Source organism: Rhinatrema bivittatum, chromosome 5, assembly GCF_901001135.1.
Source record: "Rhinatrema bivittatum chromosome 5, aRhiBiv1.1, whole genome shotgun sequence".
NCBI classification, from domain to species: domain Eukaryota; kingdom Metazoa; phylum Chordata; class Amphibia; order Gymnophiona; family Rhinatrematidae; genus Rhinatrema; species Rhinatrema bivittatum.
In genome coordinates, this window is record NC_042619.1 from 134,019,353 (window position 1) to 134,044,181 (window position 24,829).

Sequence of the window (24,829 nt, forward strand, 5' to 3'; positions counted from 1 at the left end):
TGTGTGCGTGAAATATCATGCAGTATATGGTGGGGAGTGTGCAGAGTCCTATCAGAGAGGGAATTGGCAGGATTCAACCCTCTGTGCTGTGTGTTTGCCACAGCCACAAGTAGCAGAATAATACTCCTGACAATCTGCAAGCATCAATGGCCATTTCAGATGCTGTTTTCACAAAATCATAGGTTGTCCAAATTAGAAGTTTCTCACAAGTTCCATTCTTTTTAATAAGGGGAGGAAATTAGTTTTAGCTCTCAAGGAAAATGGTCAACAATATTTGCAGCATCTTCCAAAATGGTTTACAAATATTGAAGCATACAGAGTTAGTAAGAAGCTATATGGGACTGTAGCACAGAATTTGGATCGTATCACCCTCCCAGTAATGTCCAAGGCTTTAGGCTTATGACTTGGGACACAGAGGCATGAGTCTTGGTACTCTTGGACCTTTTGAGAGCAGATTCAAGGATCACACTATCATGTAGTGCCTGAATGTAATACTTCACATCTACTTTTTTTTTTTTTTTTTCTCTTTATTACATTTCCAATATTTTACAAAGTAAATAAACTTTGCACATGAAATACAATAGCGTTGACATAAATACCTTGATAGTTCACAATTCAATATAGAACAATTTACAAGAAGAATTCATATTCTATCTAAGCATATGTCCATACTGCTAAAACATCAGAGGCAATACTTGCAAGAGATTTTGTGCACATTATTTAGGGAATAAAAAGGAAAAATTACTAAAATTGTTTATAGTCAATGTAGGTTATACGAGAGTCTAGCATACATTCTAAATACCTCTATTCACATTTTCAATATTCAGAGCCTGTCTTTTTGCACTCAAGAAATCTTTCAACTGGACCATTTCAAAGAAAATATATATTGCCCCTGGAGTTTTATCACACATTTGCAAGGATATTTTATCATTGTTGCTCCTAATGCCATAGCTTCGGGCTTCAATGACAGAAAAGCCTTACGACGAATCTGAGTATTTCTGGCAAGGTCTGGAAATATCCTAACCTTGCTACCCCAAAAAAAAACCACATTATCCATATTTTTAAAATAAGCTTCATCACTAAATTCTTATCCTGTTCGGATTGAAACATTATTAACAATGTAATCTGTGCAACTATTTCTAATTGGGATTCTTCTAAATACCTTGTTAGGTTTTGGAAATCTATGGGGGTTCCCCCGATATATACTCATTATTAGAGCTTTGCTTATAAGACAATTAGACTAATTTTTTTAACTTCCGGCAAAGTATCTGGTGTGATTTTTAAATTTTCCACCAGATATTTTCTGAAAGTAGCAGTTTCTCTTCTTTATTTTTGGAAATTTGAGCACCCCGAATATTTATTTATTTATTTATTTAGAACTTTTCTATACCGACTTTCCAATAACAGAATTACTGATCAATTCGGTTTACATTTTGAACAATAACAGTGACAAGAGAATGTCTTACAAAAAACAGGTAGAAATAACTTGGAGATAAATATATGGGTTAACTAACAATGAGATACTAACAGTGAGATATAATATAAAATATACATAGCCTAATATAGGCAGAAAAACATCGGTGTGGGGTTGTGCAAAGTCTAATGTTATGGGAAAGCTTGGTGGAAGAGCCAAGTTTTAAGTCTTTTTTTGAAAATATTTAAACGTTTAATAGAATTTTCCAAATATTCTATTTTCCTAGATGTTGCCAATATTGCCTCAGGTAAAAGTTGAAGATAGTTCTTTCAACCCCTTATTTCTTCTCCCAAGGATTGTATTTGTGCACACATGCTCTGTAAGAATTTTTGATGATCTTGAAATACAAAATCTAACTTCTTGGAAACATTATTAAGAATTAAAGATTGCTCCTGAATGCTGACAGTTTTCTGATTAAGTCTGGCAAGGGACTCCCATGACAGCTGTAGGTTCTTTAATCCCAGTCAGTATCACATCCTCCACTACCCCAGACTTTTGTTTTTGTTCTTCAGTACCTATATCAAATAGGTTTCCTCCCATGAGAGCTTCTCCTCCCTTGGTAACCTTATACAATAGTCTGGTGTAGAGGTCCTAACTATTTCCAAGGCTTCTAACTGAGTTTCCAGCTGGCTGGTGTACTATGGTGAATTACCTCCATTTCCACCAGCAACTAAGGAGAGTTTTGGAAGGGAAGTTGTAAGCAGCTGGCAAGGTTCAGGGGGGCTTAAGGATATTTCTCCTGGTGATAACGATACCCCCTCCCACACCGCTTCACCAATGGGATTAGCATCCCCTTGTGTGACTGCCGGAGTTGCAAATTCAGGAATAAGGCGTTGTTGAAGTAAGGGAATGGGTTCGGCCGGAAATACCCTTACCTTAGCTTTCCTTTAATGTGGCATATCTATATATAGAAATTGATTATTTAACAAGACCTTTGTTCTTGAATAAGCACCCTCATACAAACCCAAATTCTAATACTCAAAAATCTCTTAATGGGGTAGTTCAGAATATTCCAAAGACTTAATGTAATTATAACAATTTGAAAATTTCTGGCCTACAAATCCGTACAAACCTGTGCGCCGGTGGCAGCGGGGCGCCGCTGAGGCGCCCATCTTATGCGTGCCTCAGGCTCCGCCCACTGGCGTCCGAATTCGTAGCAGTACATAATTATTAATGCAGGCAAACTCACACTGCTCGATAATGTCCCACACAGCTGACCGATGAGACTTCGCTGAGGAAAAGTTCCAAACCGCCCCTCTACTTTCTTTCCTACTGGTAGTATGATGTGTGGCATTTCCTACAACCTCTTATATACTAACTGAAAGAGGGAAGGATAGGCAGTGCCACTCACCCTTTTGAGTCTCTGAGATACTCAAGAGACCAAATGAAGGTGCCCAGGTTCCCCTTGTACCTGCAAATCAAAAAGGGTGTTCTTAGCCATCCTTTGAACAAAACATCCTCTGGTGGAGGATGTATTTCCTCCTGTTACAGAAAGAGCTCTGAACAATCGAGAAAGTAATAATTTTCAGGAACACTATCAACTAAGAAATGCTCAGAGCACCAAGATTCCTCAGACTTTGAAACTTCTATGTACTGAGGAGCTAAACAGCATCAAGATGACACTGATCTGGACGCTGACAGGTACAATCTTGGGTTGGTTGTTCCTAAGACCAAAGCTAAGAAAAACTGATTCAGCTTTTTCTGACCCATACCACTACCCTGAACCTCTTAACAGTTGACTTAGACAAACACTTGGGCGGCCGAGTTTCTGTTAGCTCCAATGAAAAACATTTGTAGATGGATTGCTTAACATATCCATTGGCGTCAAGGGACTTGATGTTCAAACCTCTGCACCAATACTTGATCAATATATTATCAGTAACATTTTTCTTCAACTCTACTTCAAAAAAGTGTGGATGACAATGATAGGGTAAGCACTGTAGGAGATTGTACATTCCAGATGGCCCTATTGAAGGACAACTTGAAGCTATTAGAATGGCCATAGTGAAATCTGCGCATGGCAGTCTTGGCAGTAAAGGCCAAGCTGACCTCCAGGCATATCCACTTTAGATTATATGGAAGCTTCAACACATCTGAGCTTTCAGAGCTGTTCACTGAGGAGCTATGCCAACTCGTGTCAGCAATATAATCTTACAAATCATATAAGTAAGCAAAAGCAGATAAATTCATACTATACAAGCAACAAACTGATATATGATATGTGTACATGCTGAAGATGCTTGCAGCCCATTGCAAGGCAAGAGGCATTAAAATCACTTTGCACAAAAAATATTTTGATGTTTATTTAATTAGTCATTATTAAGGTTCACCTCTTTTCTTTATTATTTAAGAATTTACAATAGTGGTGGCTGCTTTATATCTTTTGCACAGCAAAATCTTACCATTAATCAGAACTGTTTACATAGATAAAATATGAGCCAGGTTCAAATAAAAGGAAAAGAATTTTTACACCTTCTGAGGTAATTATAGGAATTTTATTGTAACAGTTTAGGGTGCACAATGGTTTCAAATATATTACACATTGTTTTAATTTTGTTTAGCATAGTAAATTATTCTTGTTTCAATGCTTTGAAAACACTATGCCTGCTTGAACCCAATTTGAACTCCACAAATATATTTGGAAGCTAAATACCCAGTGTAAGAGTAGTTAATAACCAAGATTATGTCAGGACTGCTGGAGACATCAGTGCAGTCTTACACTTTCTACAGCAATCTCTGTTTGTCCCGTGATCTGTCCAGCACTAAGGGACAGAAAGCTGTACCCCCAGCTAACAAGCTAACTCATTACCACAGTCCCGGGGCAGCAATCCTAGAGTAGTTACAGATGGCTCTGAAAGTTGTACGCAGGCAGGAGCAAATGTTACCTTGGTCAGCAAACGCACATGCATCGGGGGGCTCGAGGCGACTGGCCGAGCCTGCCCCCGTAACGGCGCGCCACCCGCGATGTGCGGTGGCCGTCGGGGGGGGGGCAGGAACGAGGCGGGGGGGGGGGGGGAGTCATCGGCGGCGACAGGCGCGCTGCTGATGACGCGTCCCACCCGGGGGGGCGCCGCGTCATCGGCGGGCGACAGCGGCGCGGGCCGGTGACGCGGCGCCCGCCTTTAAAGGACCGCGATGGGCGTGGGTCCACCCTTTTCCCCCTTGCCGAGGACCCGGACGACAGCGCAGCGATCTGCGGACGAGGGCCACAAGGTGAGCAGGCGATTCGCGCGGCGATCGACGCGGGCGGCGAGCCGGGTTGCGATCCGACTGGCGATTCGGGAGGCGTTGCAGGCGGCGATCCGTGAGCGGCGTTTCGGGCGTTGATACGGTAGGCGAGCCGGGAGGTGATCTGGGCGGCGAGGAGACAGAGCCCCGGCGCTCGGGGGGGGGGGGGGGGGGGAGCCACACGGTGCAGGCGGCTTGTGGCAGGGAGCAGGAGCGACACAGAAAGCAGCAGGATCGGCAGAGAGGGGAGCCGCGCGCGAAACAGCAAGTATTAAAAAAAAAAAAAAAAAAAAAAAGGGTTATCTATATATCTATATACAAATAAAATAAAAATGTTTAACAAGGAGGTGGTAGGCACGGATGAAGTTTGTCCCAGAGCCCCTGGGGCTATGAGTTTGAACCCCACTTAGGGAGGGAGGCTGAAAGGGAGTACTAGACAGGTTTTTAGCAGGAGGAAAAATTAAAAAAAAAATAAAAATAAATAATATATATATATATTCCTTTGGTGATTCGGGCCCTGCCCCCGGAGTGCTCCACGAGGGCCAAGGGATCGGAGTGGGAGGGGGTCAAGGCGGGACGGGCCAGGGTATTTCAGGCCCATGCGGTATTTTACCAGGGGCCGTAGGACAGAACGGAAGGGGGGGAATGCATACCTTTGGGGGAGATGTGAGACAGACAGGAGGGAGGTGGAGGAATGCTTAATTTAAAAAAAAAAAAAAAAAGGGAAGGGGGTGTTTTTTGATGGTGGCATATGCAGGTTGGAACAGGAATGCGAGATTAAATGTTAGACCTGTGAATGTTCGTATTTGAAAATAAATGTTTTATCGACAGCAGATTAAGGGTACGGACTGCAAAGAACAACCGACTGATTTCTTACGACAATAGGCAGCATGTCACCCCGCAGAACGGCAAGAGCTCCGCATAGGGCCAAGGCAGCAGGCAGAAAACAGATGGTGACCAGATCCTCAGCACCTGCGAAAGCCAACGACAAGAGTACAGCGACCCCCAAAACCGCGCCAGGGAGCTTGCGTGGTGCGAAGAGAACAAGAGGAGCGGCCAAGCAAAGGAAGAAGGGGCACCATTAGGATAATGGACCAGAGAGGAGGGGAACACCAATCAACAGAAATCGAGGAAGCAGCAGAAGTGGAAGCAGTGGAGCCAGCGCGAGGGGAGGCGACCGGAGAGAACACTCGCGACAGAAGAAGTGCGCACGAGCCTCGGGCAGGACAACGGAGTGCCCAGGGACACTCGCCGTGCCACGCCGACAGGTGGGACGAAGAGTGGTACGCATACAGAATGAGTCACCCGAACTTTCAGAACAGCGGGCCACGGCCATGGGAGCAATGGGGATACAACAATCAAATGGATCACAGGTGGCAGAATCAGGACAGCGCAGGATGGTATGACGGCCCCAGATTGGGCTGGGGTGATCCAGGTCCATACCGCGGATGGGGTCCGGCAAGACGACCATGGGAGTGCCCACAGGCGGAATTGACCAGCCAACAAGTCCGGTCTTCTTGGGGACCCTGGTCGGCGCCACCACCTGGGCCATCACATTATCAAGAAGGCGATCAAGATCCGTGGTCTGTCAGAAACACGGGTGACAGCGAAGTAAGAGCAGATACACCAACGCATGCTGTGGACGCAGTACGTACAGAGGGGCAGACCATACGGAGTGGGGCCCAGGAACAGCAACGTGATGAGGAACAACCATCCACTAGTCAAGCAGCACAGCAAGCACAGGCTGAACACGGCAGTGTGGATGAGTGCGGGCACAAAGAGGGGGACAACGGGCAAAAGCTGATGCCTTCAGGGGCGGGGCACACGGGGACAGCAAGTGACCAGGTCAGCAAAAAGAAGCGCAAGGCGAAGCGCAGGCGTAGGGCAAGCACCAGCTCCAATAGCTCCACAGGCTCATCAGCTTCAGACTTGAGTTCCGATAGCGAACAGAACGCACCGAACAAAACAATAGATAAAGTGACAAGGGGGCCACCGGCGCTCACAACATTATTGGAGCTATGGGAGGAAGTTCCCAAACAACTGAGGAAGAAAATATGCAGGAGAAAGTATATTGATATATTTAGCATTCTTCACGGGCGACAAAAATCTGGCGAGCGAAAGAAGTCGAAAGACTCAACCACAATAAAAGACAAGGAAATCAGAATACCCAAGAACATAATCAACTGGACGAAGGCATTCTTATATATGACCAGCGTCGTAGGGCGGAAGGACCCGTCGCAATACGGACCCATGTTGACCTACGCGGTCAACATCATGAGAGCTTACCAACACCACGAGGGCTGGTCATGGTTGAACTATGACGAGAAGTTCCGTGACAAGATGGAGGAGAACCAGTACATGACTTGGGGAACGCAGGACGTCAGCCTCTGGATAGAACACATGATGCGCAAGTCATCCGACCAAGGAATGAGAGTAAGGAGCGCAAGAAGGACATCACCTTATAGGCAGACCACAAGACAGGCAGCGACTCAGGATAACACCTGTTGGCGATTCAACAAAGCCGTATGCTCATTTCAAGATTGCAAATTTAAACACGTTTGCACTAATTGCGCAGCCCCACACCCAATGACGAAATGCCCAAGACGGGCAACGGAAGGGAGTAAGGAGAAATCAAACTGAGAATCTGCAGTTCGGAAAAGCTCCTTCACCAGTTCAACTGGAGGCTATGGAACAACGAGATACGAGGACATAGTCCATGAGCAGTTGGAAACGGAACTAGCACTTGGAAGGATAGCGGGTCCATTCTCGCAACAACCTTACCAGCGCATGTTCATATCACCATTAGCAGTAATTCCCAAGAAGGAAAAAGGAAAGTTCCGACTTATACAGAATTTGTCATTCCCACCGGGCCAGTCAGTAAACGATCACCTCCCCCGGAGGAATGTTCAGTGCAGTACGCATCATTTGATACGGCGGTGTTGATGTTGCGTACATGCGGAAAAGGGGCCAGGATGGCAAAAGCAGATATAGAGTCCGCATTCAGGTTACTTCCAGTGCACCCGGATAGCTTCCTGTTGTTGGGATTTACATTCCACAATCAGTACTACTTCGAAAAATGCATGCCCATGGGATGTTCAGTCTCATGCGCATACTTTGAGCTATTCAGCTCATTTTTGCATTGGGTTGTAGCAACAAGGACAGAATCCAAAAACATCATCCATTACTTGGACGATTTTCTATTCGTTGGCCCACAAAATTCTCACACATGCGGCGACCTGCTTGCCGACTTCCAGAAGGTGGCGGAGGAATTCGGAGTCCCATTGGCCAGCAACAAAACAGAGGGTCCAACAACGATCTTATCATTCTTGGGAATAGAGTTGGATTTGGAAAAAATGATGGCCAGATTACCGGAAGAAAAACTAAACAAGCTGCGCGACATTTTACAACAGACGATCAAGGCAAAGAAAATAACGCTCCAGGTCGCGCAAGCAATCTTGGGAACACTAAACTTCGCTTGTAGGGTGATTCCCATGGGCAGAGCCTTCATGCGAAGGTTAGCTACAGCGACAGTAGGGGTAAAGAGACCACACCACTATCTTCGAATATCGAAAGAGATAAAATCGGACTTTGAAATATGGAATTCCTTCCTAAAGAATTTCAATGGTGTGGCAGTCATACAAGACCCACCAATGTCAAGCGCGGAATTGAACATACAAATGGATGCCTCAGGTGGTTGGGGTTTTGGAGCACTATGCCAAGGGGCGTGGTGTGCCGAACAGTGGCCGGAGGAATGGAAAAAGAAGGGTATAACGAAGAACATAACCTTCCTTGAGCTGTTCCCCATATGGGTGACGTTAGTATTGTGGAGCACGAAACTCCAAAATAGACACATTATTTTCTGGTGCAACAACCAAGCGGTTGTTCACGTTCTGAACGCTCAGTCGGCAAAATGCCCAATGGTAGTCAACCTGCTGAGAGAGATAGTTTTAGAGGCATTACGCCACAACATAACCCTTAGAGCAAAACACGTCCCAGGGGTCTTGAATGGTGCGGCTGACGCTTTATCTCGTGCTAAATGGCATCTATTTCATAAGCAGGTACCCACGGCAGAGACAACAGCAACCCCAATCCCAACACGATTATGGGAAATTGGTCGGCAACAACGAGAGAACTACTCAGAAGATCGGTAGCACCATCAACCTGGGCGTCATATTCCCAAGGTTTCGAGGAGGTAACCAGCTTCCTGGAGAAGAATGGGTGGAAACGAGGACCAGCCACAGAGGAACTCATGATCAAATTCATAGACATGTCAATGGAGAGCGGAGTATCCAGAAATGCCGTCATCAAGCGCCTGGCAGGAGCAGCTTTCTTCTTTAAGGCACGCGGGTGGGGAGACCCCACAAAATACTTCATTATAAAGAAGATGCTGGCGGGATGGGCAAGGAAGACCGGCGCGAACAGGGACGAGAGACATCCTATTACACATCACAGGCTAAAAATGCTATGGGGGACCTCGGCCTGAGGTTTGCTCATCTGCATACGAGACCAGGCTATTTAGAGTCGCATTCGCGCTGGCCTTCTTCAGAGCCCTACGAGTCCGCGAACTGGTGGCCCCCAACAAGAAGGACGACGGACAGGGTGGACTGCTGCGCAAGAACGTTGAGTGCACAGAGGGGGCTCTAAGCATAAAAATACATAGGTCTAAGACGGATCAGCAGGCGAGAGGCAGCACGTTATGGCTAAAACGGGTTGTTGGTTGTAATACATGTCCCATCTTAAATGCAAGGGAATACTTGGCCGTAAGATCAGAAGGCGGAAAACACTTCTCGATTCATAGTGACGGCTCTCCCTTGACGAGATTTCAATTCACAGCAGTCTTGAGAGCGGCGGTAAACAAGTTAAAGTGGGACGCGAAGAAATTCAGCTCGCATTCCTTCAGAATTGGAGCTGCAACAAGCGCAGCACAGGCTGGTTTGGGAAAAGAAACAATAAAGAAAATAGGAAGATGGAGGTCCAATGCAGTCAATGCATATGTGCGGTTGGACAGAGCGTCTCCCGCAAACTGTTAACCAATCTTCTGATTATATTTTACAGAGCAACAACGAGTGCACCGAATAGCATGGATTGTTGGTCACTTGTACATTCGTTGGGCGGCCAAGCGAGCGATCGGGCGACCTTATGGACAGCACCTGGGACTGGCAACGCAAGGGTGGGTCGTTGCATGGACAGGAAAGTCCGGCATGCGGTGGGATCAGTTATTGCCCTTGTTACGGCGCCTGAAAGATTCCAGGGCGGCTCCAGATGTAATGATCATACACCTGGGGGGCAATGACTTGAGTGCGATAACATGCAAGTGTCTGATCAACAAGGTAAAAAACGATCTAAATATCATAGCGGCGTTGTACCCAGAGACAACCGTGGTATGGTCAGAAATCATACCAAGGCCCAAGTGGAAAGACTCCAAATTATGGAATAGAGGCAGAAAGAAAATCAACAGACAAATGGAGCTGTGGACAAGTAAACGAGGGATACAGCAGATCAGACACCAATGGGCGTGCATTTGTCTGATATTGGATATGATATATTTAATAATGCATTGCAGGATGCCATAGAAGCAGGGTATGCAAGCAGGGTACAGGCCGCAGCTAATTAGTTGAGTGGGGGACACAAGGCAAGGGTACCCCTACCTCGTGTTATGGCGGTTACCCGGGCCGGGGGATATATTGAAAGTGGTGCCGGCGGCATCACCGGACGGCGTGGGAGCTGGTCCGCGCAGAGGGAGGCGCAAAGGCGGGGCGCCGAATGCGCCAATGGCGGGACCCCCGCCTGGGAGCGGGGGCCCATGGCTAAAGGACGCCTGGCTTGGTCATGGCGGGCAATCACGGACAGCATACCGGCTCGGGTGGCCCCAAGGAAGTTTATTAGTATGTAAAAGAAATAAAGCTGCGGCCTTTTGATACCAATAACTGTTTCAGTGTGGTCACTTGACAGAGTCAAAAATGTAACAAGAGGGAGGGCAAAAGGTGTGGAGAAGGGGAGGGCGGGGGGGGGGGTGCGGCACGAAAAGGACGCCAGCACAGGGAGCAAGTGGTGGCTGCCAGCGTTAAAGATGCAAGGATGATGCCACAAATTGCAAGCAGTAACTTCAAGCAGGAAGTTTGTTCTTTGGTTTTCAGCTATAGAAATAGAGTATGCTGAGCAGGAAGCTTCAATCCTTCACCTTGAACTACATTTAAGGTTTCTTCTGGCTCTCATCAGGACTTCATGCATATGCATAGGATCCAAGAGTAGATATTGTGATTGGACATTACTACAATCGACTGGTATAGGACTGGAAGGTTTCCGAAACTGCTTCTTTCTAGCTGCTGTGTTCATGCAGATTTCATGTGGATGATGACATATGCTGGAAGACATCTGGTCAACCAAAATGGGCCTCTTAACTAGATATTCCCTATCCAAACATTAATGTGATAGGAATATATGGAGAGAACATCCATGTCGCAGCTCTACAGATCTCCTCCATGGGAACTGCTTGCAAGTGGGCCAATGACGCTGCCATAGCTCTGGCAAAGTGAGCCTTGACATCCTGCCTGGGCATAACAGAAGGGGATACAGTCCACTAGCCAATTAGAGAGCGTCTGATTGGCAACAGTGATGCCCAACTTAGTCTTATCAAAAGAAACAAAAAGTTGGGTGGACTGTCTATGGGCTTCTGTCTGCTCCAGATAGAAGACTAAAGCAATTTTGCAGTCCAAACTGTGCAGGGCTTGTTCACCTTGATGTGAAAGGAGCCTGGTAAAGAAAGTTGGCAGAAGGATGGACTGGTTAAGATGGAACATAAGATCATAAGATATGCCATATTGGGTCAGGCCAACAGTCCCATTAAGCCCAGTATCCTGTTTCCAACAGTGGCCAATCCAAGTCACAAGTACCCGGCAAGTACCCAAACATTAAATAGATCCCATGCTACTAATGCCAGAAACAAGCAGTGGTTAATCCTTATTGATTAATAGCAGTTTATGGACTTCTCCTCCAGGAACTAATCAAAATCTTACCCAGCTACTCTAACTGCCTTAACCACATCCTCTGGCAATGAATTGCAGAGCTTAATTGTGCACTGAGTGAAATAATTTTCTCCCATTTGTTTTAAATGTGCTACTTGCTAACTTCAGGAGGTGCCCCCTAATACTTGTATTATCCAAAAGAGTAAATAACAGATTCACATTTACCTGTTCAAGTCCTTTCATGATTTTTGTAGACCTCTATTCACCCAACATCACCTTAAGCAGAAACTTAGGGTGTGTACAGAAAACCAAACTAGCATGGAAAAACTTAGTGTAAGGTGGATAAGTCACCAAGGTCTGTGTGCTGAAGTGAACGCCACCAAAAATATGACCTTTCAGCTCTGGTATTTCAGACTACAGGAGTGCAACAACTCAAGGGGAGCTTTCATCAGCTGAGCTAACACCACACTGAGGTCTCAAAAGGCAGTGGAAGGCCTTAGCAGAGGCTTAAACTGAAGCAGGCCATGATTGAAATGTACAACTAAAGGCTGTACAGAGATCCGCGTACCGTCTTACACCACAGTGGTATGCAAAAATGGAACTTAGATGAACTCTAAGTTGATATTCCAGCTGGCTGTCAAACAGTTTTTGTAGGGAGCAGGATAAATATAGGATTTTCTGCTCACAACACACAGAAAACCTCCTCCAATTCAGTCTGTAGGACTTTCTAATGGAAGGCTTTCTGGAAGCTACCAGGATCCAACAGATCTCAAGAGATCAAGTGGTAGCAATATTAACCTCTTAACATCCAGGCTGTGAGCGACAGGGCTTGGAGATTGGGATGCCGCAACCTGCCTCAAAATACTGTGTGATAAGATTTGGGGAAGTTCCCAGTTTGATCAGTTTCCAGTTGGACATCTCCCACAGGAGTGTAAACCAGACCTGTCTTGGCCAATGGGGTCTATGAAGATCATAGTCCCTTGTTCTCGAGAAGCTTCAAGAGAGTTTTTGCTACCAGTGGAGCTGGAAGATATGTGTACAAAAGACCCTCCCCTCCAATGCCAGGTGAGGCCATCTGAAGCTGGTTTGCTGCATGTTCTGTACAGGGAGCAGAAATGAACCTTTCTGTTCCAAGGTGTGGCAAAGAGATCTACATTCGGGCTTCCCCTGAGGCGGAAGATCTGATTCTCGACCCCTTGGTTCAGAGACAATTCATAGGGTCTGAAGGCACAACTCATTCTATTACGTTCTCCATTCTGGTCAGGCACACGGCCCTGAGCGCCATCCCATGGGAGAGGGCTCATGACCAAATCTGGACAGCTTCTGGACACAGGAGGTATGACCTCGTACCTCCCTGCTTGTTGACATACCATATTGCTATTTAGGTGTTGGTTTGGATCAGGATAATTTTGTTGGACAGCCGATCACTGAAAGCCCATAGTGCATAACTATCGCCTGGAGCTCCAAGAAATTGATTTGACAAAGACATTCTTGGGCGGGCCAAGAATTTCTGTCTCCCCAACCCAGGGTAATCGCATCCGTGGTCATGAAAATTTGGGTAGGAGGACTTTAAAAGGAAATCCCCCATTGCAGATTTAAAAGTACTTGGCACCAGGACAAAGTCTCATAGAGACGAAGTGACTCGGATGTGATCCTGGAGGTCCTATGTTGCTTGATCCCATTGCAACTTCAGGGTCCATTGTAGTGTATTTGGATTTTCAGAAGGCGTTTGACAAAGTCACTCATGAGAGGCTTCTACGAAAACTAAAAAGTCATGGGATAGGAGGCGATGTCCTTTCGTGGATTACAAACTGCTTAAAAGACAGGAAACAGAAAGTAGGATTAAATGGTCAATTTTCTCAGTGGAAAAGGGTAAACAGTGGGGTGCCTTAGGGATCTGTACTTGGACCGGTGCTTTTCAATATATATATATATATATATATATATATATATATATATATATAAATGATCTGGAAAGAATACGATGAGTTGAGGTTATCAAATTTGCAAATGACAAAATTATTCAGAGTAGCTAAATCACAAGCAAACTGTGATACATTACAGGAGGACCTTGCAAGACTGGAAGATTGGGCATCCAAATAGCAGATGAAATTTAATGTGGACAAGTGCAAGGTGCTGCATATAGGGAAAAATAACCCTTGCCGTAGTTACACGATGTTAGGTTCCATATTAGGAGCTACCACCCAGGAAAAAGATCTTGGCATCATAGTGGCTAGTACTTTAAAATCATCAGCTCAGTGTGCTGCAGCAGTCAAAAAAGCAAACAATGTTAGGAATTACTAGGAAGGAAATGGTTAATAAACGGAAAATGTCATAATGCCTCTATAATCGCTCCATGGTGAGACCACACCTTGAATACTGTGTACAATTCTGGTCGCTGCATCTCAAAAAAGATATAGTTGCGATGGAGAAGGTACAGAGAAGGGCAACCAAAATGATAAAGGTGATGGAACAGCTCCCCTATGAAGAAAGGCTGAAGAGTTTAGGGCTGTTCAGCTTGGAGAAAAGATGGATGAGGGGGGATATGATAGAGATCTTTAAGATCATGAGAGGTCTTGAACGAGTAGATGCGAGTCGGTTATTTACACTTTAGAATAATAGAAGGACTAGGGGGCATTCCATGAAGTTAGCAAGTAGCACATTTAAGTCCAATCGGAGAAAATTCTTTCACTCAATACACAATAAAGCTCTGGAATTGTTGCCAGAGGATGTTGTTAGTGCAATTAGTGTAGCTGGGTTCAAAAAGGTTTGGATAATTTCTTGGAGAAGAAGTCCATTAACGGCTATTAATCAAGTTTACTTAGGGAATAGCCACTGCTATTAATTGCATCAGTAGCATGGGATCTTCTTAGTGTTTGGGTAATTGCCAGGTTCTTGTGGCCTGGTTTGGCCTCTGTTGGAAACAGGATGCTGGGCTTGATGGACCCTTGGTCTGACCCAGCATGGCATTTTCTTATGTTCTTATGTCTTTCGCATGTGTAAATATACCAAGGGAGTGATGTTAACTGCTATGATGATATGGCCCAAAAGCTTCAACATGTGCCAGGCTGACACCTGCTGGCTCTGTTGAATCCCTCCAACGATGGTCATCAGATTTATGGCCTTTGTCGAGGCAGGAAGGCCTTAGCCTGGGCTGTCTCTAGTAGGGTTCCGATAAAGTCAACTGAAGTGACAGACTGAGATGGGGACTTGGGGTAGTTGATAATGAACCCTAAGGTCTCCAGCACCTAGATGGTCGAGCACATGGACTTGTCGAACCCCGTCCAAAAAAAGTGCTCTTGACCAGTTAATCATCCAGATATGGGAAGACGGACTCCCAGTCTGCAAAAGTGCACCACAACCACAACCAGGCATTTCATAAAGACAAGTGGGACTGAAGTGAGCTCAAAACAGCAGCACGCAGATACTGAAGTGCTGTTTTCCCACCATAAATCAGAGATACCTCAGCTGACTTGGGAAGATCTAGATGTGTGTCTAAGCATTTGAGAGCCAAGGAGCATAGCCAATCCCCCTTTTTGGAAGAAAGGTATTAAGGTGCCCTAGGAAACCATCTTGAGCTTTTCTTTTTTGATGAATTTGCTCAAGGTCCTTAGGTTTAGGATGGGATGAGTCCCCCTGTTTTCTCTGGTATCAGGAAGTACCAGGAGTAAAATCCCTGCTCTTTTTATCCTGGTGGAGCATGTTAGACCGCTCTAGCCATTAAGAGGGAGAGCTCCACTACTAGTTCTTCCTAATAATTTCTACCCAGCCCCAGAACAGGATTGGAGGGCAATTTAGTGGAGCAGCTAAAAAATTAAATCGATACCCTTGACGGATGATAGAAAGAATCCATTAGTCTGAGGTTACAATGGGCCATCTGTTCGCAAAGAACTGCAGCCTTCCCCCCGACTGGCAGATCCATCGCTCTGGGTATGGGTGACTGGGCTATGTTCCCTACAATCCAGTCAAAACCTTGCCCCTGGAGTTGACTGAAGTGCCAGCTGGGGAACGGGGTCTTCATTGCCTGGAATGGCCACAAGAGCTCCGATAAGACTGACAGGAATGAGGAGGCAGAGAATAGTACTTCCTCGGACAGAAGAAGGACCTCATTAATCTCCTGGAGCAGGAGGACGAGTTCGGAGTACTGGTGGAAAGGTGCTGCAAGGTCACATGGTGGTCCCGGATTTGGGTCACTGCATCCTTGACATTATCTCCAAAGATATTCTCACCCATACATGGCACATCAGCGAGTCACTCCTGCACCTCTGGTCTGAGATCCGATGCCCGCAGCCATGCAATGCTGGGCACCGATTCCCATGCAGAGACCCTCAATGCCATTTCAAAAACATTGTAGGTTAAGCTGTGATGTCACCCATGTCTGAGGTCTGCCATCCTGCTTGTTCTCGGAGAATTCCAGATATCACTCAATAGCAATACCTATTTGCCAAACTAGGGTACACACCTCCCTAATTGCACTTGTTTGAAACTGGTCTTCTCATGGCACAGGGTATTTAATGATATAGGAACAGAACATACAATTTAAATTTTGAGATTTTATAAACAGGAATGCTCAGCAGAAATCAATGTCACAACTATAAGGTGACCTACGTGCTATACAAATCTCTTCAGCAAATTCTACAAAGATTTCAAACAGTAGTTCCAGTGGATGGAAATAAAATATGATTATATAATTACCTAAGACTTACCATAGTAGGTTAGACCAGTGGTCGATGAAGATGAGTATCCTGTTTCCAACAGTGGCCAATCAAAGTCACAAGTACCTGGCAAGATCCCAAAAGGTAGATTCCATACTGCTCGCCCAAGGGATAAGAAATGGATTTCTATAACTCCATCTTAATAATAGTTTATGGACTTTTCCTCTAGGAACTTGTCCAAGCCTTTTTTAAACATAGCTACACCAAGAGTTTTCACCACATCCTCTGGCAACAAATTCCAGAGCTTAATTATGCATTGAATAAAAAAATGTTTTCTCTTATTAATTTTAAATGTATCACCTAGTAACTTCACTGTGTCCCCCCGAGTCTTTGTTAGAGATGTGTATCGTTTTGGGGTTTTTTTTTCGTTTTGTGTTTCGGTGTGGGTCCCCCGTGGGTAATTTCATTTTTTCCACGGTTCGGGATTTTCTTTTTCGTGGTTCCCGAATTTTGTGTTAGTGCACACTAACATTTTAAAGTTATGTCGTTGAAATTGTCTAATTCATTTAAAACAAATGCACATCTCTAGTCTTTGTGCTCTTTCAAGGAGGTAAACAGTGTTTATTCATTCCAATCCACTCATTTTATAGACCTCTAACATATCTCACCTCAGTTGTCTTCTCCAGGCTGAAGAGTCCTAACCTCTTTCTTCATAAGGGAATTGTTTCATTCCCTTTATCTCTGTACCTTTTCTAATTCTGCTATATCTTTTTTGAGATGTGGTGACTAGAACTGCACACAATACTCAAGATGAGGTCACACCATGGCTCAATACAAAAGCATTATGATATCCTCCGTTTTATTCTCCATTCCTTTTCTAATAATTCCTAGTATTCTATTTGCTTTCTTGGCTGCTGCTGCAAACTGAGCAGAAGATTTCAACATATTATCAACGATGACACCTAGATCTTTTTCCTGATTGGTGACTCCTAAATGGAAACTTGCATTGTGTAGATATAATTTGGGTTACTCTTCCCTAAATAGATCACTTTGCACTTGTCCACATTACATTTCATTTTCCATTTACATACCCAGTCTCCCAGTTTTGCAAGGTCCTCTTGCAATTTCTCACATTTCTCTTGTGATTTAACGTTTTATAATTTTGAGTCATCTGCAAATTTGACTTAACACAAAATACTTTTCCATCAATTTCCACTTCACCCAAAATACTACTCTCTCTTCCAACGAAAAAGAAAAAGGAAAAAGAAAATGTTTCCTACCCTTGTAAACTTCGAACACATTTCTTCTGCTTCTTTCACAAGATTAGCTCGCAGCATGTATTTTGCGCATTTGGAATTGATGAACCTATCTGCTGTGTCTAAGGACTGTGCTTCATCCATCCATTTTGCAGCTTCTTTCAAATTACCTATATGCTATTTTAGATAGAACAAAAGAATGAAGATTTAATGACATTTAATTTTTTAAGAATATATAGATGTTGAATTATTCTATATTTTCATTCATGCATGATTTTTCATAATACGTAATACAATCTTACAGATTTAAACAAAAGTTTTTCTAAGTTACTAAGAAAGGAGAATTAGATGTATAACTAATATTGGCATTGTTATGGAACCAGCCAAAATGTACATTTTTTGATGGCTAGAAAGGAGCAGTTGCTAAACACTCACAACTGAGAAGATGCAAAATAAACTTTGCTCATTTTAAAATCGGTAGCAGCTTGTGTGTAGGTGCAGTTGTGCAACTGTTGCCCCAAAAATAAATTGAGAGACTAGAGGCAAAAATGGTAACAGAAAAATGATGGCAGGGAATAATGGAAAAAGAAGAGGATGGATCCAAGGATGGGGTGGGGTTGAGAAAGGGTAAATAAAGCTTTTTGATCCATCAGTTGCCACTGTTTAATATACACAGGCAAGGTCCTACATTTTGCAAAAGGCACCTTAACACCTAAACCCCCAAATTCACTTTTTCCAGTAGCAGGCAAACATTTTGGAAGCCCAAGTTGTTTACAAATGTTGTTGAAACTATTCCATTATAATTATCTGTATAGTGATGTATTTAAATATCACAGTCAAATTAACAAAGGATATATATACACTAGAAAAGCCAATATATTTTTCTAGGCCTGCTGTGCTTCATACCCCTAAGAATTTTGGAAAGCATGATCTTGGAATTTAGCCATGAAAATATTAGAATTAGCATCCCTACTCTTAAAAAATGTGCCAAAAGCAGGTCTGTTAAATCTAGAGAAACACATCTCTTAAAAAACAACCATGCACTGGTTATGTGTTTCCTTTCATCATCCTAGGATACATATTTACTACTGCATCACTTCCGAGCTACAATCCCACTGCTTTGTGAAGTACCCAGTGTCCATGGAAGTTTCCTATTTAAATATAGACCAAAACCAGGGCTTAATTTGTGGGGGGAATGACCTGGAACACAGTTCAGGCACTTCTTTTCAGACTTAAGAGAATGAACAGCAGTGGTATTCTACAGTAGCCCTTCCCCTCCAGACAGCCTGCAGGGAAGAGGGGAGTGAGCCTATAGCAGACAGAGCAGAGAACAGTCACTCTGCTCCCTAATTCCTTCACTCCCCCACTGTTGTTCCATTCCCTCCCCTTCTGTTTTGCAGGGAACAGGAGGGGAAGGTGTGATCCTGATTTAGATACTGCAACACAAAGAACAGACACAAAAAAGGGGGTGAATTAATGCAAGTTTGAAACTTGTGAGCAATAGCATCAATTGTCAAGGCTTTAACCCTGGCTCCTATGCTACTGCTCATAAGTTTCACAATTGTGCTAATTCGACCCCTTTTTGTGACTGTTACCCTGGATTTAACTTCTGGTAGAATGACTTAGAACACTGTTCTGACAGGTTCTCCAAGGTTTGAGGAGGTGGAGCAGAGGCAATAGTGTAAACCAGTTCTGGTAGGTGAAAGACAGACAGAGGTTGAGCACTGGGACTAGGTATGGAGGATTACTGAAGTAGAGAGAAAGAACATAAGAACATGTCATACTGGGTCAGACCAAGGGTCCATCAAGCCCAGCATCCTGTTTCCAACAGTGGCCAATCCAGGCCATAAGAACCTGGCAAGTGCCCAAAAACTAAGTCTATTCCATGTTCCCGTTGCTAGTAATAGCAGTGGCTATTTTCTAAGTCAACTTAATTAAAAGCAGGTAATGGACTTCTTCTCCAAGAACTTATCAAATCCTTTTTTAAACACAGCTATACTAACTGCACTAACCACATCTTCTGGCAACAAATTCCAGAGTTTAATTGTGCATTGAGTGAAAAAGAATTTTCTCCGATTATTTTTAAATGTGCCACATTCTCTCCCTGTTTCTTACGAATCCCTGTTAATTGTAACTTTATCCTTCCTTTCTCCCAACTAGTTTTTTGGCTCCCCAGTTATATGTGAACCGATGTGATATTCATTTGAATGTCGGTATGTAAAAGCTATAAATAAATAAATAAATAAATAAATAGATAGATAGATAGATGTTAACTTCATGGAGTGCCCCCTAGTCTTTCTATTATCCGAAAGAGTAAAAAACCAATTCACATCTACCCGTTCTAGACCTCTCATGATTTTTATTTATTTATTTTTATTTATTTAAGGTTTTTATATACCGGCAATCATGAGCACATATCTTGCTGGTTTACATGAAACGGGAGTGCATTAAATACATCAACTAGAACTGTGGTGATCGAAGGAGCAGTTACAAATAACAAGGGTAGCAGAACTTGGATAAGAAGGAAGAGATAGGAAAGAATAAACGGTTGAACGGTATACAAATAAATTAAATGCTATGTAAAAATGGCATGATTAATGGCTGAATATTTGAAGTCCTTGGTTTGTATCTATGACGTGATATTAGATTGTGTCTGGGAAAGCTTGCTTGAATAACCAAGTCTTAAGTCCTTTTTAAACACCTCTATCATATCCCCCCCTCAGCCGTCTCTTCTCCAAGCTGAAAAGTCCTAACCTCTTTAGTCTTTCCTCATAGGGTTGGAGTGAGGCCTGGGAAAGAAGGTAGGTAGTATGATGGATTGATTTATGTAAAACTCCGAAACTACCTTGGGCAAAAACTTAGGGTGAGTGCGCAGTACCGCCCGGTCCTGCAGGAGTTTAGTGTAAGGCGGATAGGTGACTAAGGCCTGTAACTCACTATCCCTGCGAGCAGAAGTGATAGCTAAAAGGAATAACACTTTCCATGTGAGATACTTAAGATCACAGGAGTGGAGAGGTTCGAAAGGTGGTTTCATGAGCCGACCAAGAACCAAATTAAGGTCCCACGAAGGGGCAGGAGGACGTAAAGGTGGCTTGATATGGAGCAAGACTTTAAGAAATCGTGTTACGAGGGGTTGTACCGAAATAGGGACATCCCCGATTCCTTTATGGAAGGCGGGCTACCGCGCTAACATGCATTATAATGGAAGAGGTCTTAGACCGGATTCTGATAAATGCCAGAGATAGTCCAAGAATTTTGGGATTGGACAGGAAAGGGATCAAGGGACTGCGAAGTAGCACCATGATGTGTACCTTTTCCATTTATAGAAATAAGATGTCTTGTGGAAGGCTTACGTGAAGCAATCAGGACACGAGAAATTGATTCGGAAAGGTTAAGTGGTTGAAGGATTAACCTTTCAACATCCATGCCATCAGGGACAAGGCTTGAAGATTGGGATGGAGTAGGCATCCGTCGTTTTGAGTGATCAGATGCGGATCCATTCCAAGGGAATGTGCCTGCGGATGGAGAGATCCTGGAGTATGGGAAACCACACTTGGCACGGCCAGTGAGGTGCTATCAGGATCATGGTTCCTTTGTCCTGACGTAGCTTCACGAGAGTCTTCGAGAGAAGAGGAAGTGGAGGGAATGCATAAAGCAGACCGGTTGCCCACGTGAGGGAGAATGCATCTCTGGGCTGAGAGTGCTTGCTCCGAATTAGGGAGCAATAATTTTCCACTTTGTGGTTCTGAGGGGACGCAAAGAGGTCTATTTGGGGATACCCCCATTGCTGAAAGAGAGAGATCGCTACCGATGGATTGAGCGACCGCTCGTACGGTTGGAAGACAAGGCTCAGTTTGTCTGCCAAGACGTTGTTCACTCCCGGCAAGTAGGTGGCCCTGAGGTACATCGAGCGGGAGAGCGCTTCCGTCCAAATCTGCGCAGCTTCCTGACACAGAAGGAAGGAGCCTGTGCCGCCTTGCTTGTTGATGTACCACATGGCCACCTGGTTGTCTGTCTGAATCAGGATTACGTGATTCGATAGGCAATCCTGAAAGGCTCTGAGAGCATATCGCATTGCTCGAAGTTCCAGGAAATTTATCTGGTGTTTGGCTTCCTCTGGAGACCAAGATCCTTGCGTCTGTAGATTATTTACATGAGCTCCCCAACCGATGTTGGAAGCGTCGGTGGTGAGAATGATTTGAGGATCTGGTAGGTGAAAAGGCAGTCCCTGGAAGAGATTGGTGTGATCTTTCACCAGGCGAGAGATAGACCGAGTGCGTCGGTGATGTAAACAATGGTTGACAGCGGCTGAGTGGCTTGACTCCATTGTGACCTCAGAGTCCAATGCATGACTCTCATGGCCAGGCGGGCCATTGGTGTCACATAGACTGAGGACTCCATGTGTCCCAGCAGGACGAGGAATTTGCGAGCGGTTGCTGTGTGTTGAGATTGCAACTGGTGAGCTAGAGACACGAGGGTTTGAACTCGCTGCTGAGGAAGGAAGGCTTTTGCCTGTAAGGTGTCCAAGTCTGCCCCAATGAAGGATAGGTTTGAGATGGGAGTAAATAGGATTTCATCGTAATTGACAAGAATCCTAGAGATATTAGAGTGTGAATGGTCAGGTTCAGGGAGGACAGAGCGACTTGCTGGGTTGGGGCCCTGATCAGCCAGTCGTCCAGATAGGGGTAGACATGGACACCTTCCTTCCTGAGAAAGGCTGCGACAACTACGAGGCATTTGGTGAAAACTCGTGGTGCCGATGCTAGGCCGAAAGGGAGCACTCGATATTGGTAGTGCTTTTGGCCTACTAAAAAGCGGAGATATGCGATGAGCTGGAGCTATCGCAATGTGGGTGTAAGCGTCTCAGAGGTCTAGAAAGCAGAGCCAGTCTCCTCTTTGTAGCAGAGGTAGAAGAGAGTCTAAGGTTACCATTTTGAACTTCTCTCTTTGTAGGTACTTGTTGAGGGCTCCTAGGTCCAGAATTGGACGAAGTCCTCCTGACTTTTATGGGATCAGAAAGTACCGGGAATAGAACCCTCAGCCTTGTTGTGAAAGAGGGACGGGTTCTATTGCGTTTGACTGGAGAAGGAGGGAAACCTCCTGCTCCAGAAGGACAGAGTGGCCGGTTAGTCCCCAAGTTTGCAAGGTGGGGAGTCCGGTGGAAGAGTTAAGAGGTTTAGGTGTACCCTGAGCAATTGATTGCTAATACCCATTGGTCGGTTGTGATTGAGTGCCACTTTTCGTGAAAGTGTCCTAATCGACCTCCCACTGGTATGCTTTATAGAGGGATCTGGCTGCCGCTCTCCAAGTGGAAGTCAAAAACCCGAAGCGGGCTCTGGCTGTGGAGCTGCTTGCGGTTTTTGCTTTCGAGGCTGAAATTTTTGATAAGGCCTTGTCGGTCTGGATCTTGTTGGTGGGGGATAATACTTCCGTGAACGGAAGAATGATTTCTTAGAGTCCTTTTTGAAGGGCTGTTTAGAAGGGAATCAGAAGGCATGGATGACAGCTGCTTGAGGGTCTCATGATAGTCCTTTAACTCAGCAACTATTTGTTGAATTTGTCTTCCAAATAGATTATCCCCTAAGCAGGGAGGTCAGAAAGTCTGTCTTGAACTTCTGGGCAAAGGTCAGAAGACTTGAGCCAGGCCCAGCGTCTTGCCGAAATGGCAGCTGCAGACACTCTAGTGGAAGTGTCAAAAATATCATAAGCTATTCTAATTTCATGTTTTCCTGCTTCAAACCCCTTAGTTATCAGGGCTGAAGATGTTGTTGGAATGTTCAGGCAGGGTTTCAGCGAAATCTTGTATTTGCTTGAAAATGACCTATTGTATTGGGTCAGTACAGCTGATAAGAAGCTATTCTGGAGATAAGCATGGCCCCTGGTATACTCGACCAATATTATCTAAGAACTTATGTCTTGATAGGAGGTATAGACGAGTCTGGTTTCGTCCTTTTGCTTTCTTTTTGGGCTGATTCAACCACTACTGAATGGTGGTCAAGCTGAGGTTTTTGAAAGCCAGGTGCTGACTGTACGAGATAAGTAGAGTCAGCATTTTTGTGTACTGGAGCAATGGATCCAGGATTCTCCCAATTCTTTTTTAGAAGGTCAAGAAAACCCCTGATGAATTGGAATGGAAGTGATCACTTTAGGGGGCATCCGGAATTGGAGAAGCTCCATCATCTGGTGCCTGTCCATCTTGCTCAGTTTGAAGCTGAAAAGGGACCAATTCCGACATTTCCTTCACAAAATTGATGAAAGAGAGGTCCTCTGGAGGAGAAAGCTTTCTACTTTCAGTATGGAGAGGGTGGTGAAGGTAAATCATCGATGTCTGTGGACGTTCTCATCCCCCAGGTGTCATAAGGATCAGCGGACTAACCTGTAGGACCAGGAGGGGGTTGGATACCCGAAGGTCCCGTCTGAGACTCCGATAAAATCGAAGGAATCACCGGGAGAATGCCCTGGCGGGCATTGGTGCCGGCATCGAAGGCATCGATGGCGCCGATGTGCGTATCGCCCCCAATGAATGAATCGGTGGCGAGGGATGACACGGTATCGATGGCTGAGGCACAACTCCTGAAGGAGGAATGCGAACTGTGTTTCTCCTCCCGATGAAGCTGTCATCGGGGAGCGCACCGGGGCTGTCAGTGACCCAGGAATTACCGGTGGAAGGGCGGTCATGAGCGCTTCCATCCGGGAGAGCAGCGGTGCCAGCGCTGCTGGAATCGGGTCGGTGACCGGTTCCACTCTCGGCGCCGGAGTCTGTGCTGGAGGGACCTGGAACCGTTGCATCGCCTTGTCGATGGCCTCCTGGACCAGCTGGTCCAGTTCTTCCCGGAGACCTGGGGTAACAAGACCCGGCTCCGTAATGGAAGAGGGAGGCTGAGGCAGAGCCGGTGGGACCACCTTTACAGGCAGAATCGCGACTCCCAAACCCCGATCGGGTGAGGGTTGCCTCGATGTCTCGGTTGCAGAGGTGGGCGGTGCCGCTCCTGGCCGGGGTTTCTTCAATGGAGGCTTGGACGATATCGAGGTCGATGACTTCGGTTACTTGAGGGTCCGAGACTTGCGATGCCGATGGCGATGTTTCTCCCTCCGATCCCCTTGATCTTTGGGGGAAGGGACGGGAGTCGATAGCCGTGGAGACGTCGATGGCGGATGGTCACCGGAGGATTGTCGACGGTGGTGTGACTTCGACGGTGCCGGTTCCGAAGACGGTGCCGGTTCCGTCGGGGTGTGAGCACGGAAAAGGAG

General features: G+C 45.2%; 1 protein-coding gene across 1 annotated transcript in view; it reads right to left on the reverse strand.

Annotated features, from left to right (window-relative positions):
• NAA16 (N(alpha)-acetyltransferase 16, NatA auxiliary subunit) overlaps positions 1 to 24,829 on the reverse strand; it is a 468,335-nt gene that overhangs the window by 179,712 nt on the left and 263,794 nt on the right. The window contains 1 exon segment of the mRNA XM_029602955.1: positions 17,603 to 17,755. Coding sequence (XP_029458815.1) covers positions 17,603 to 17,755 — 153 coding nt within the window.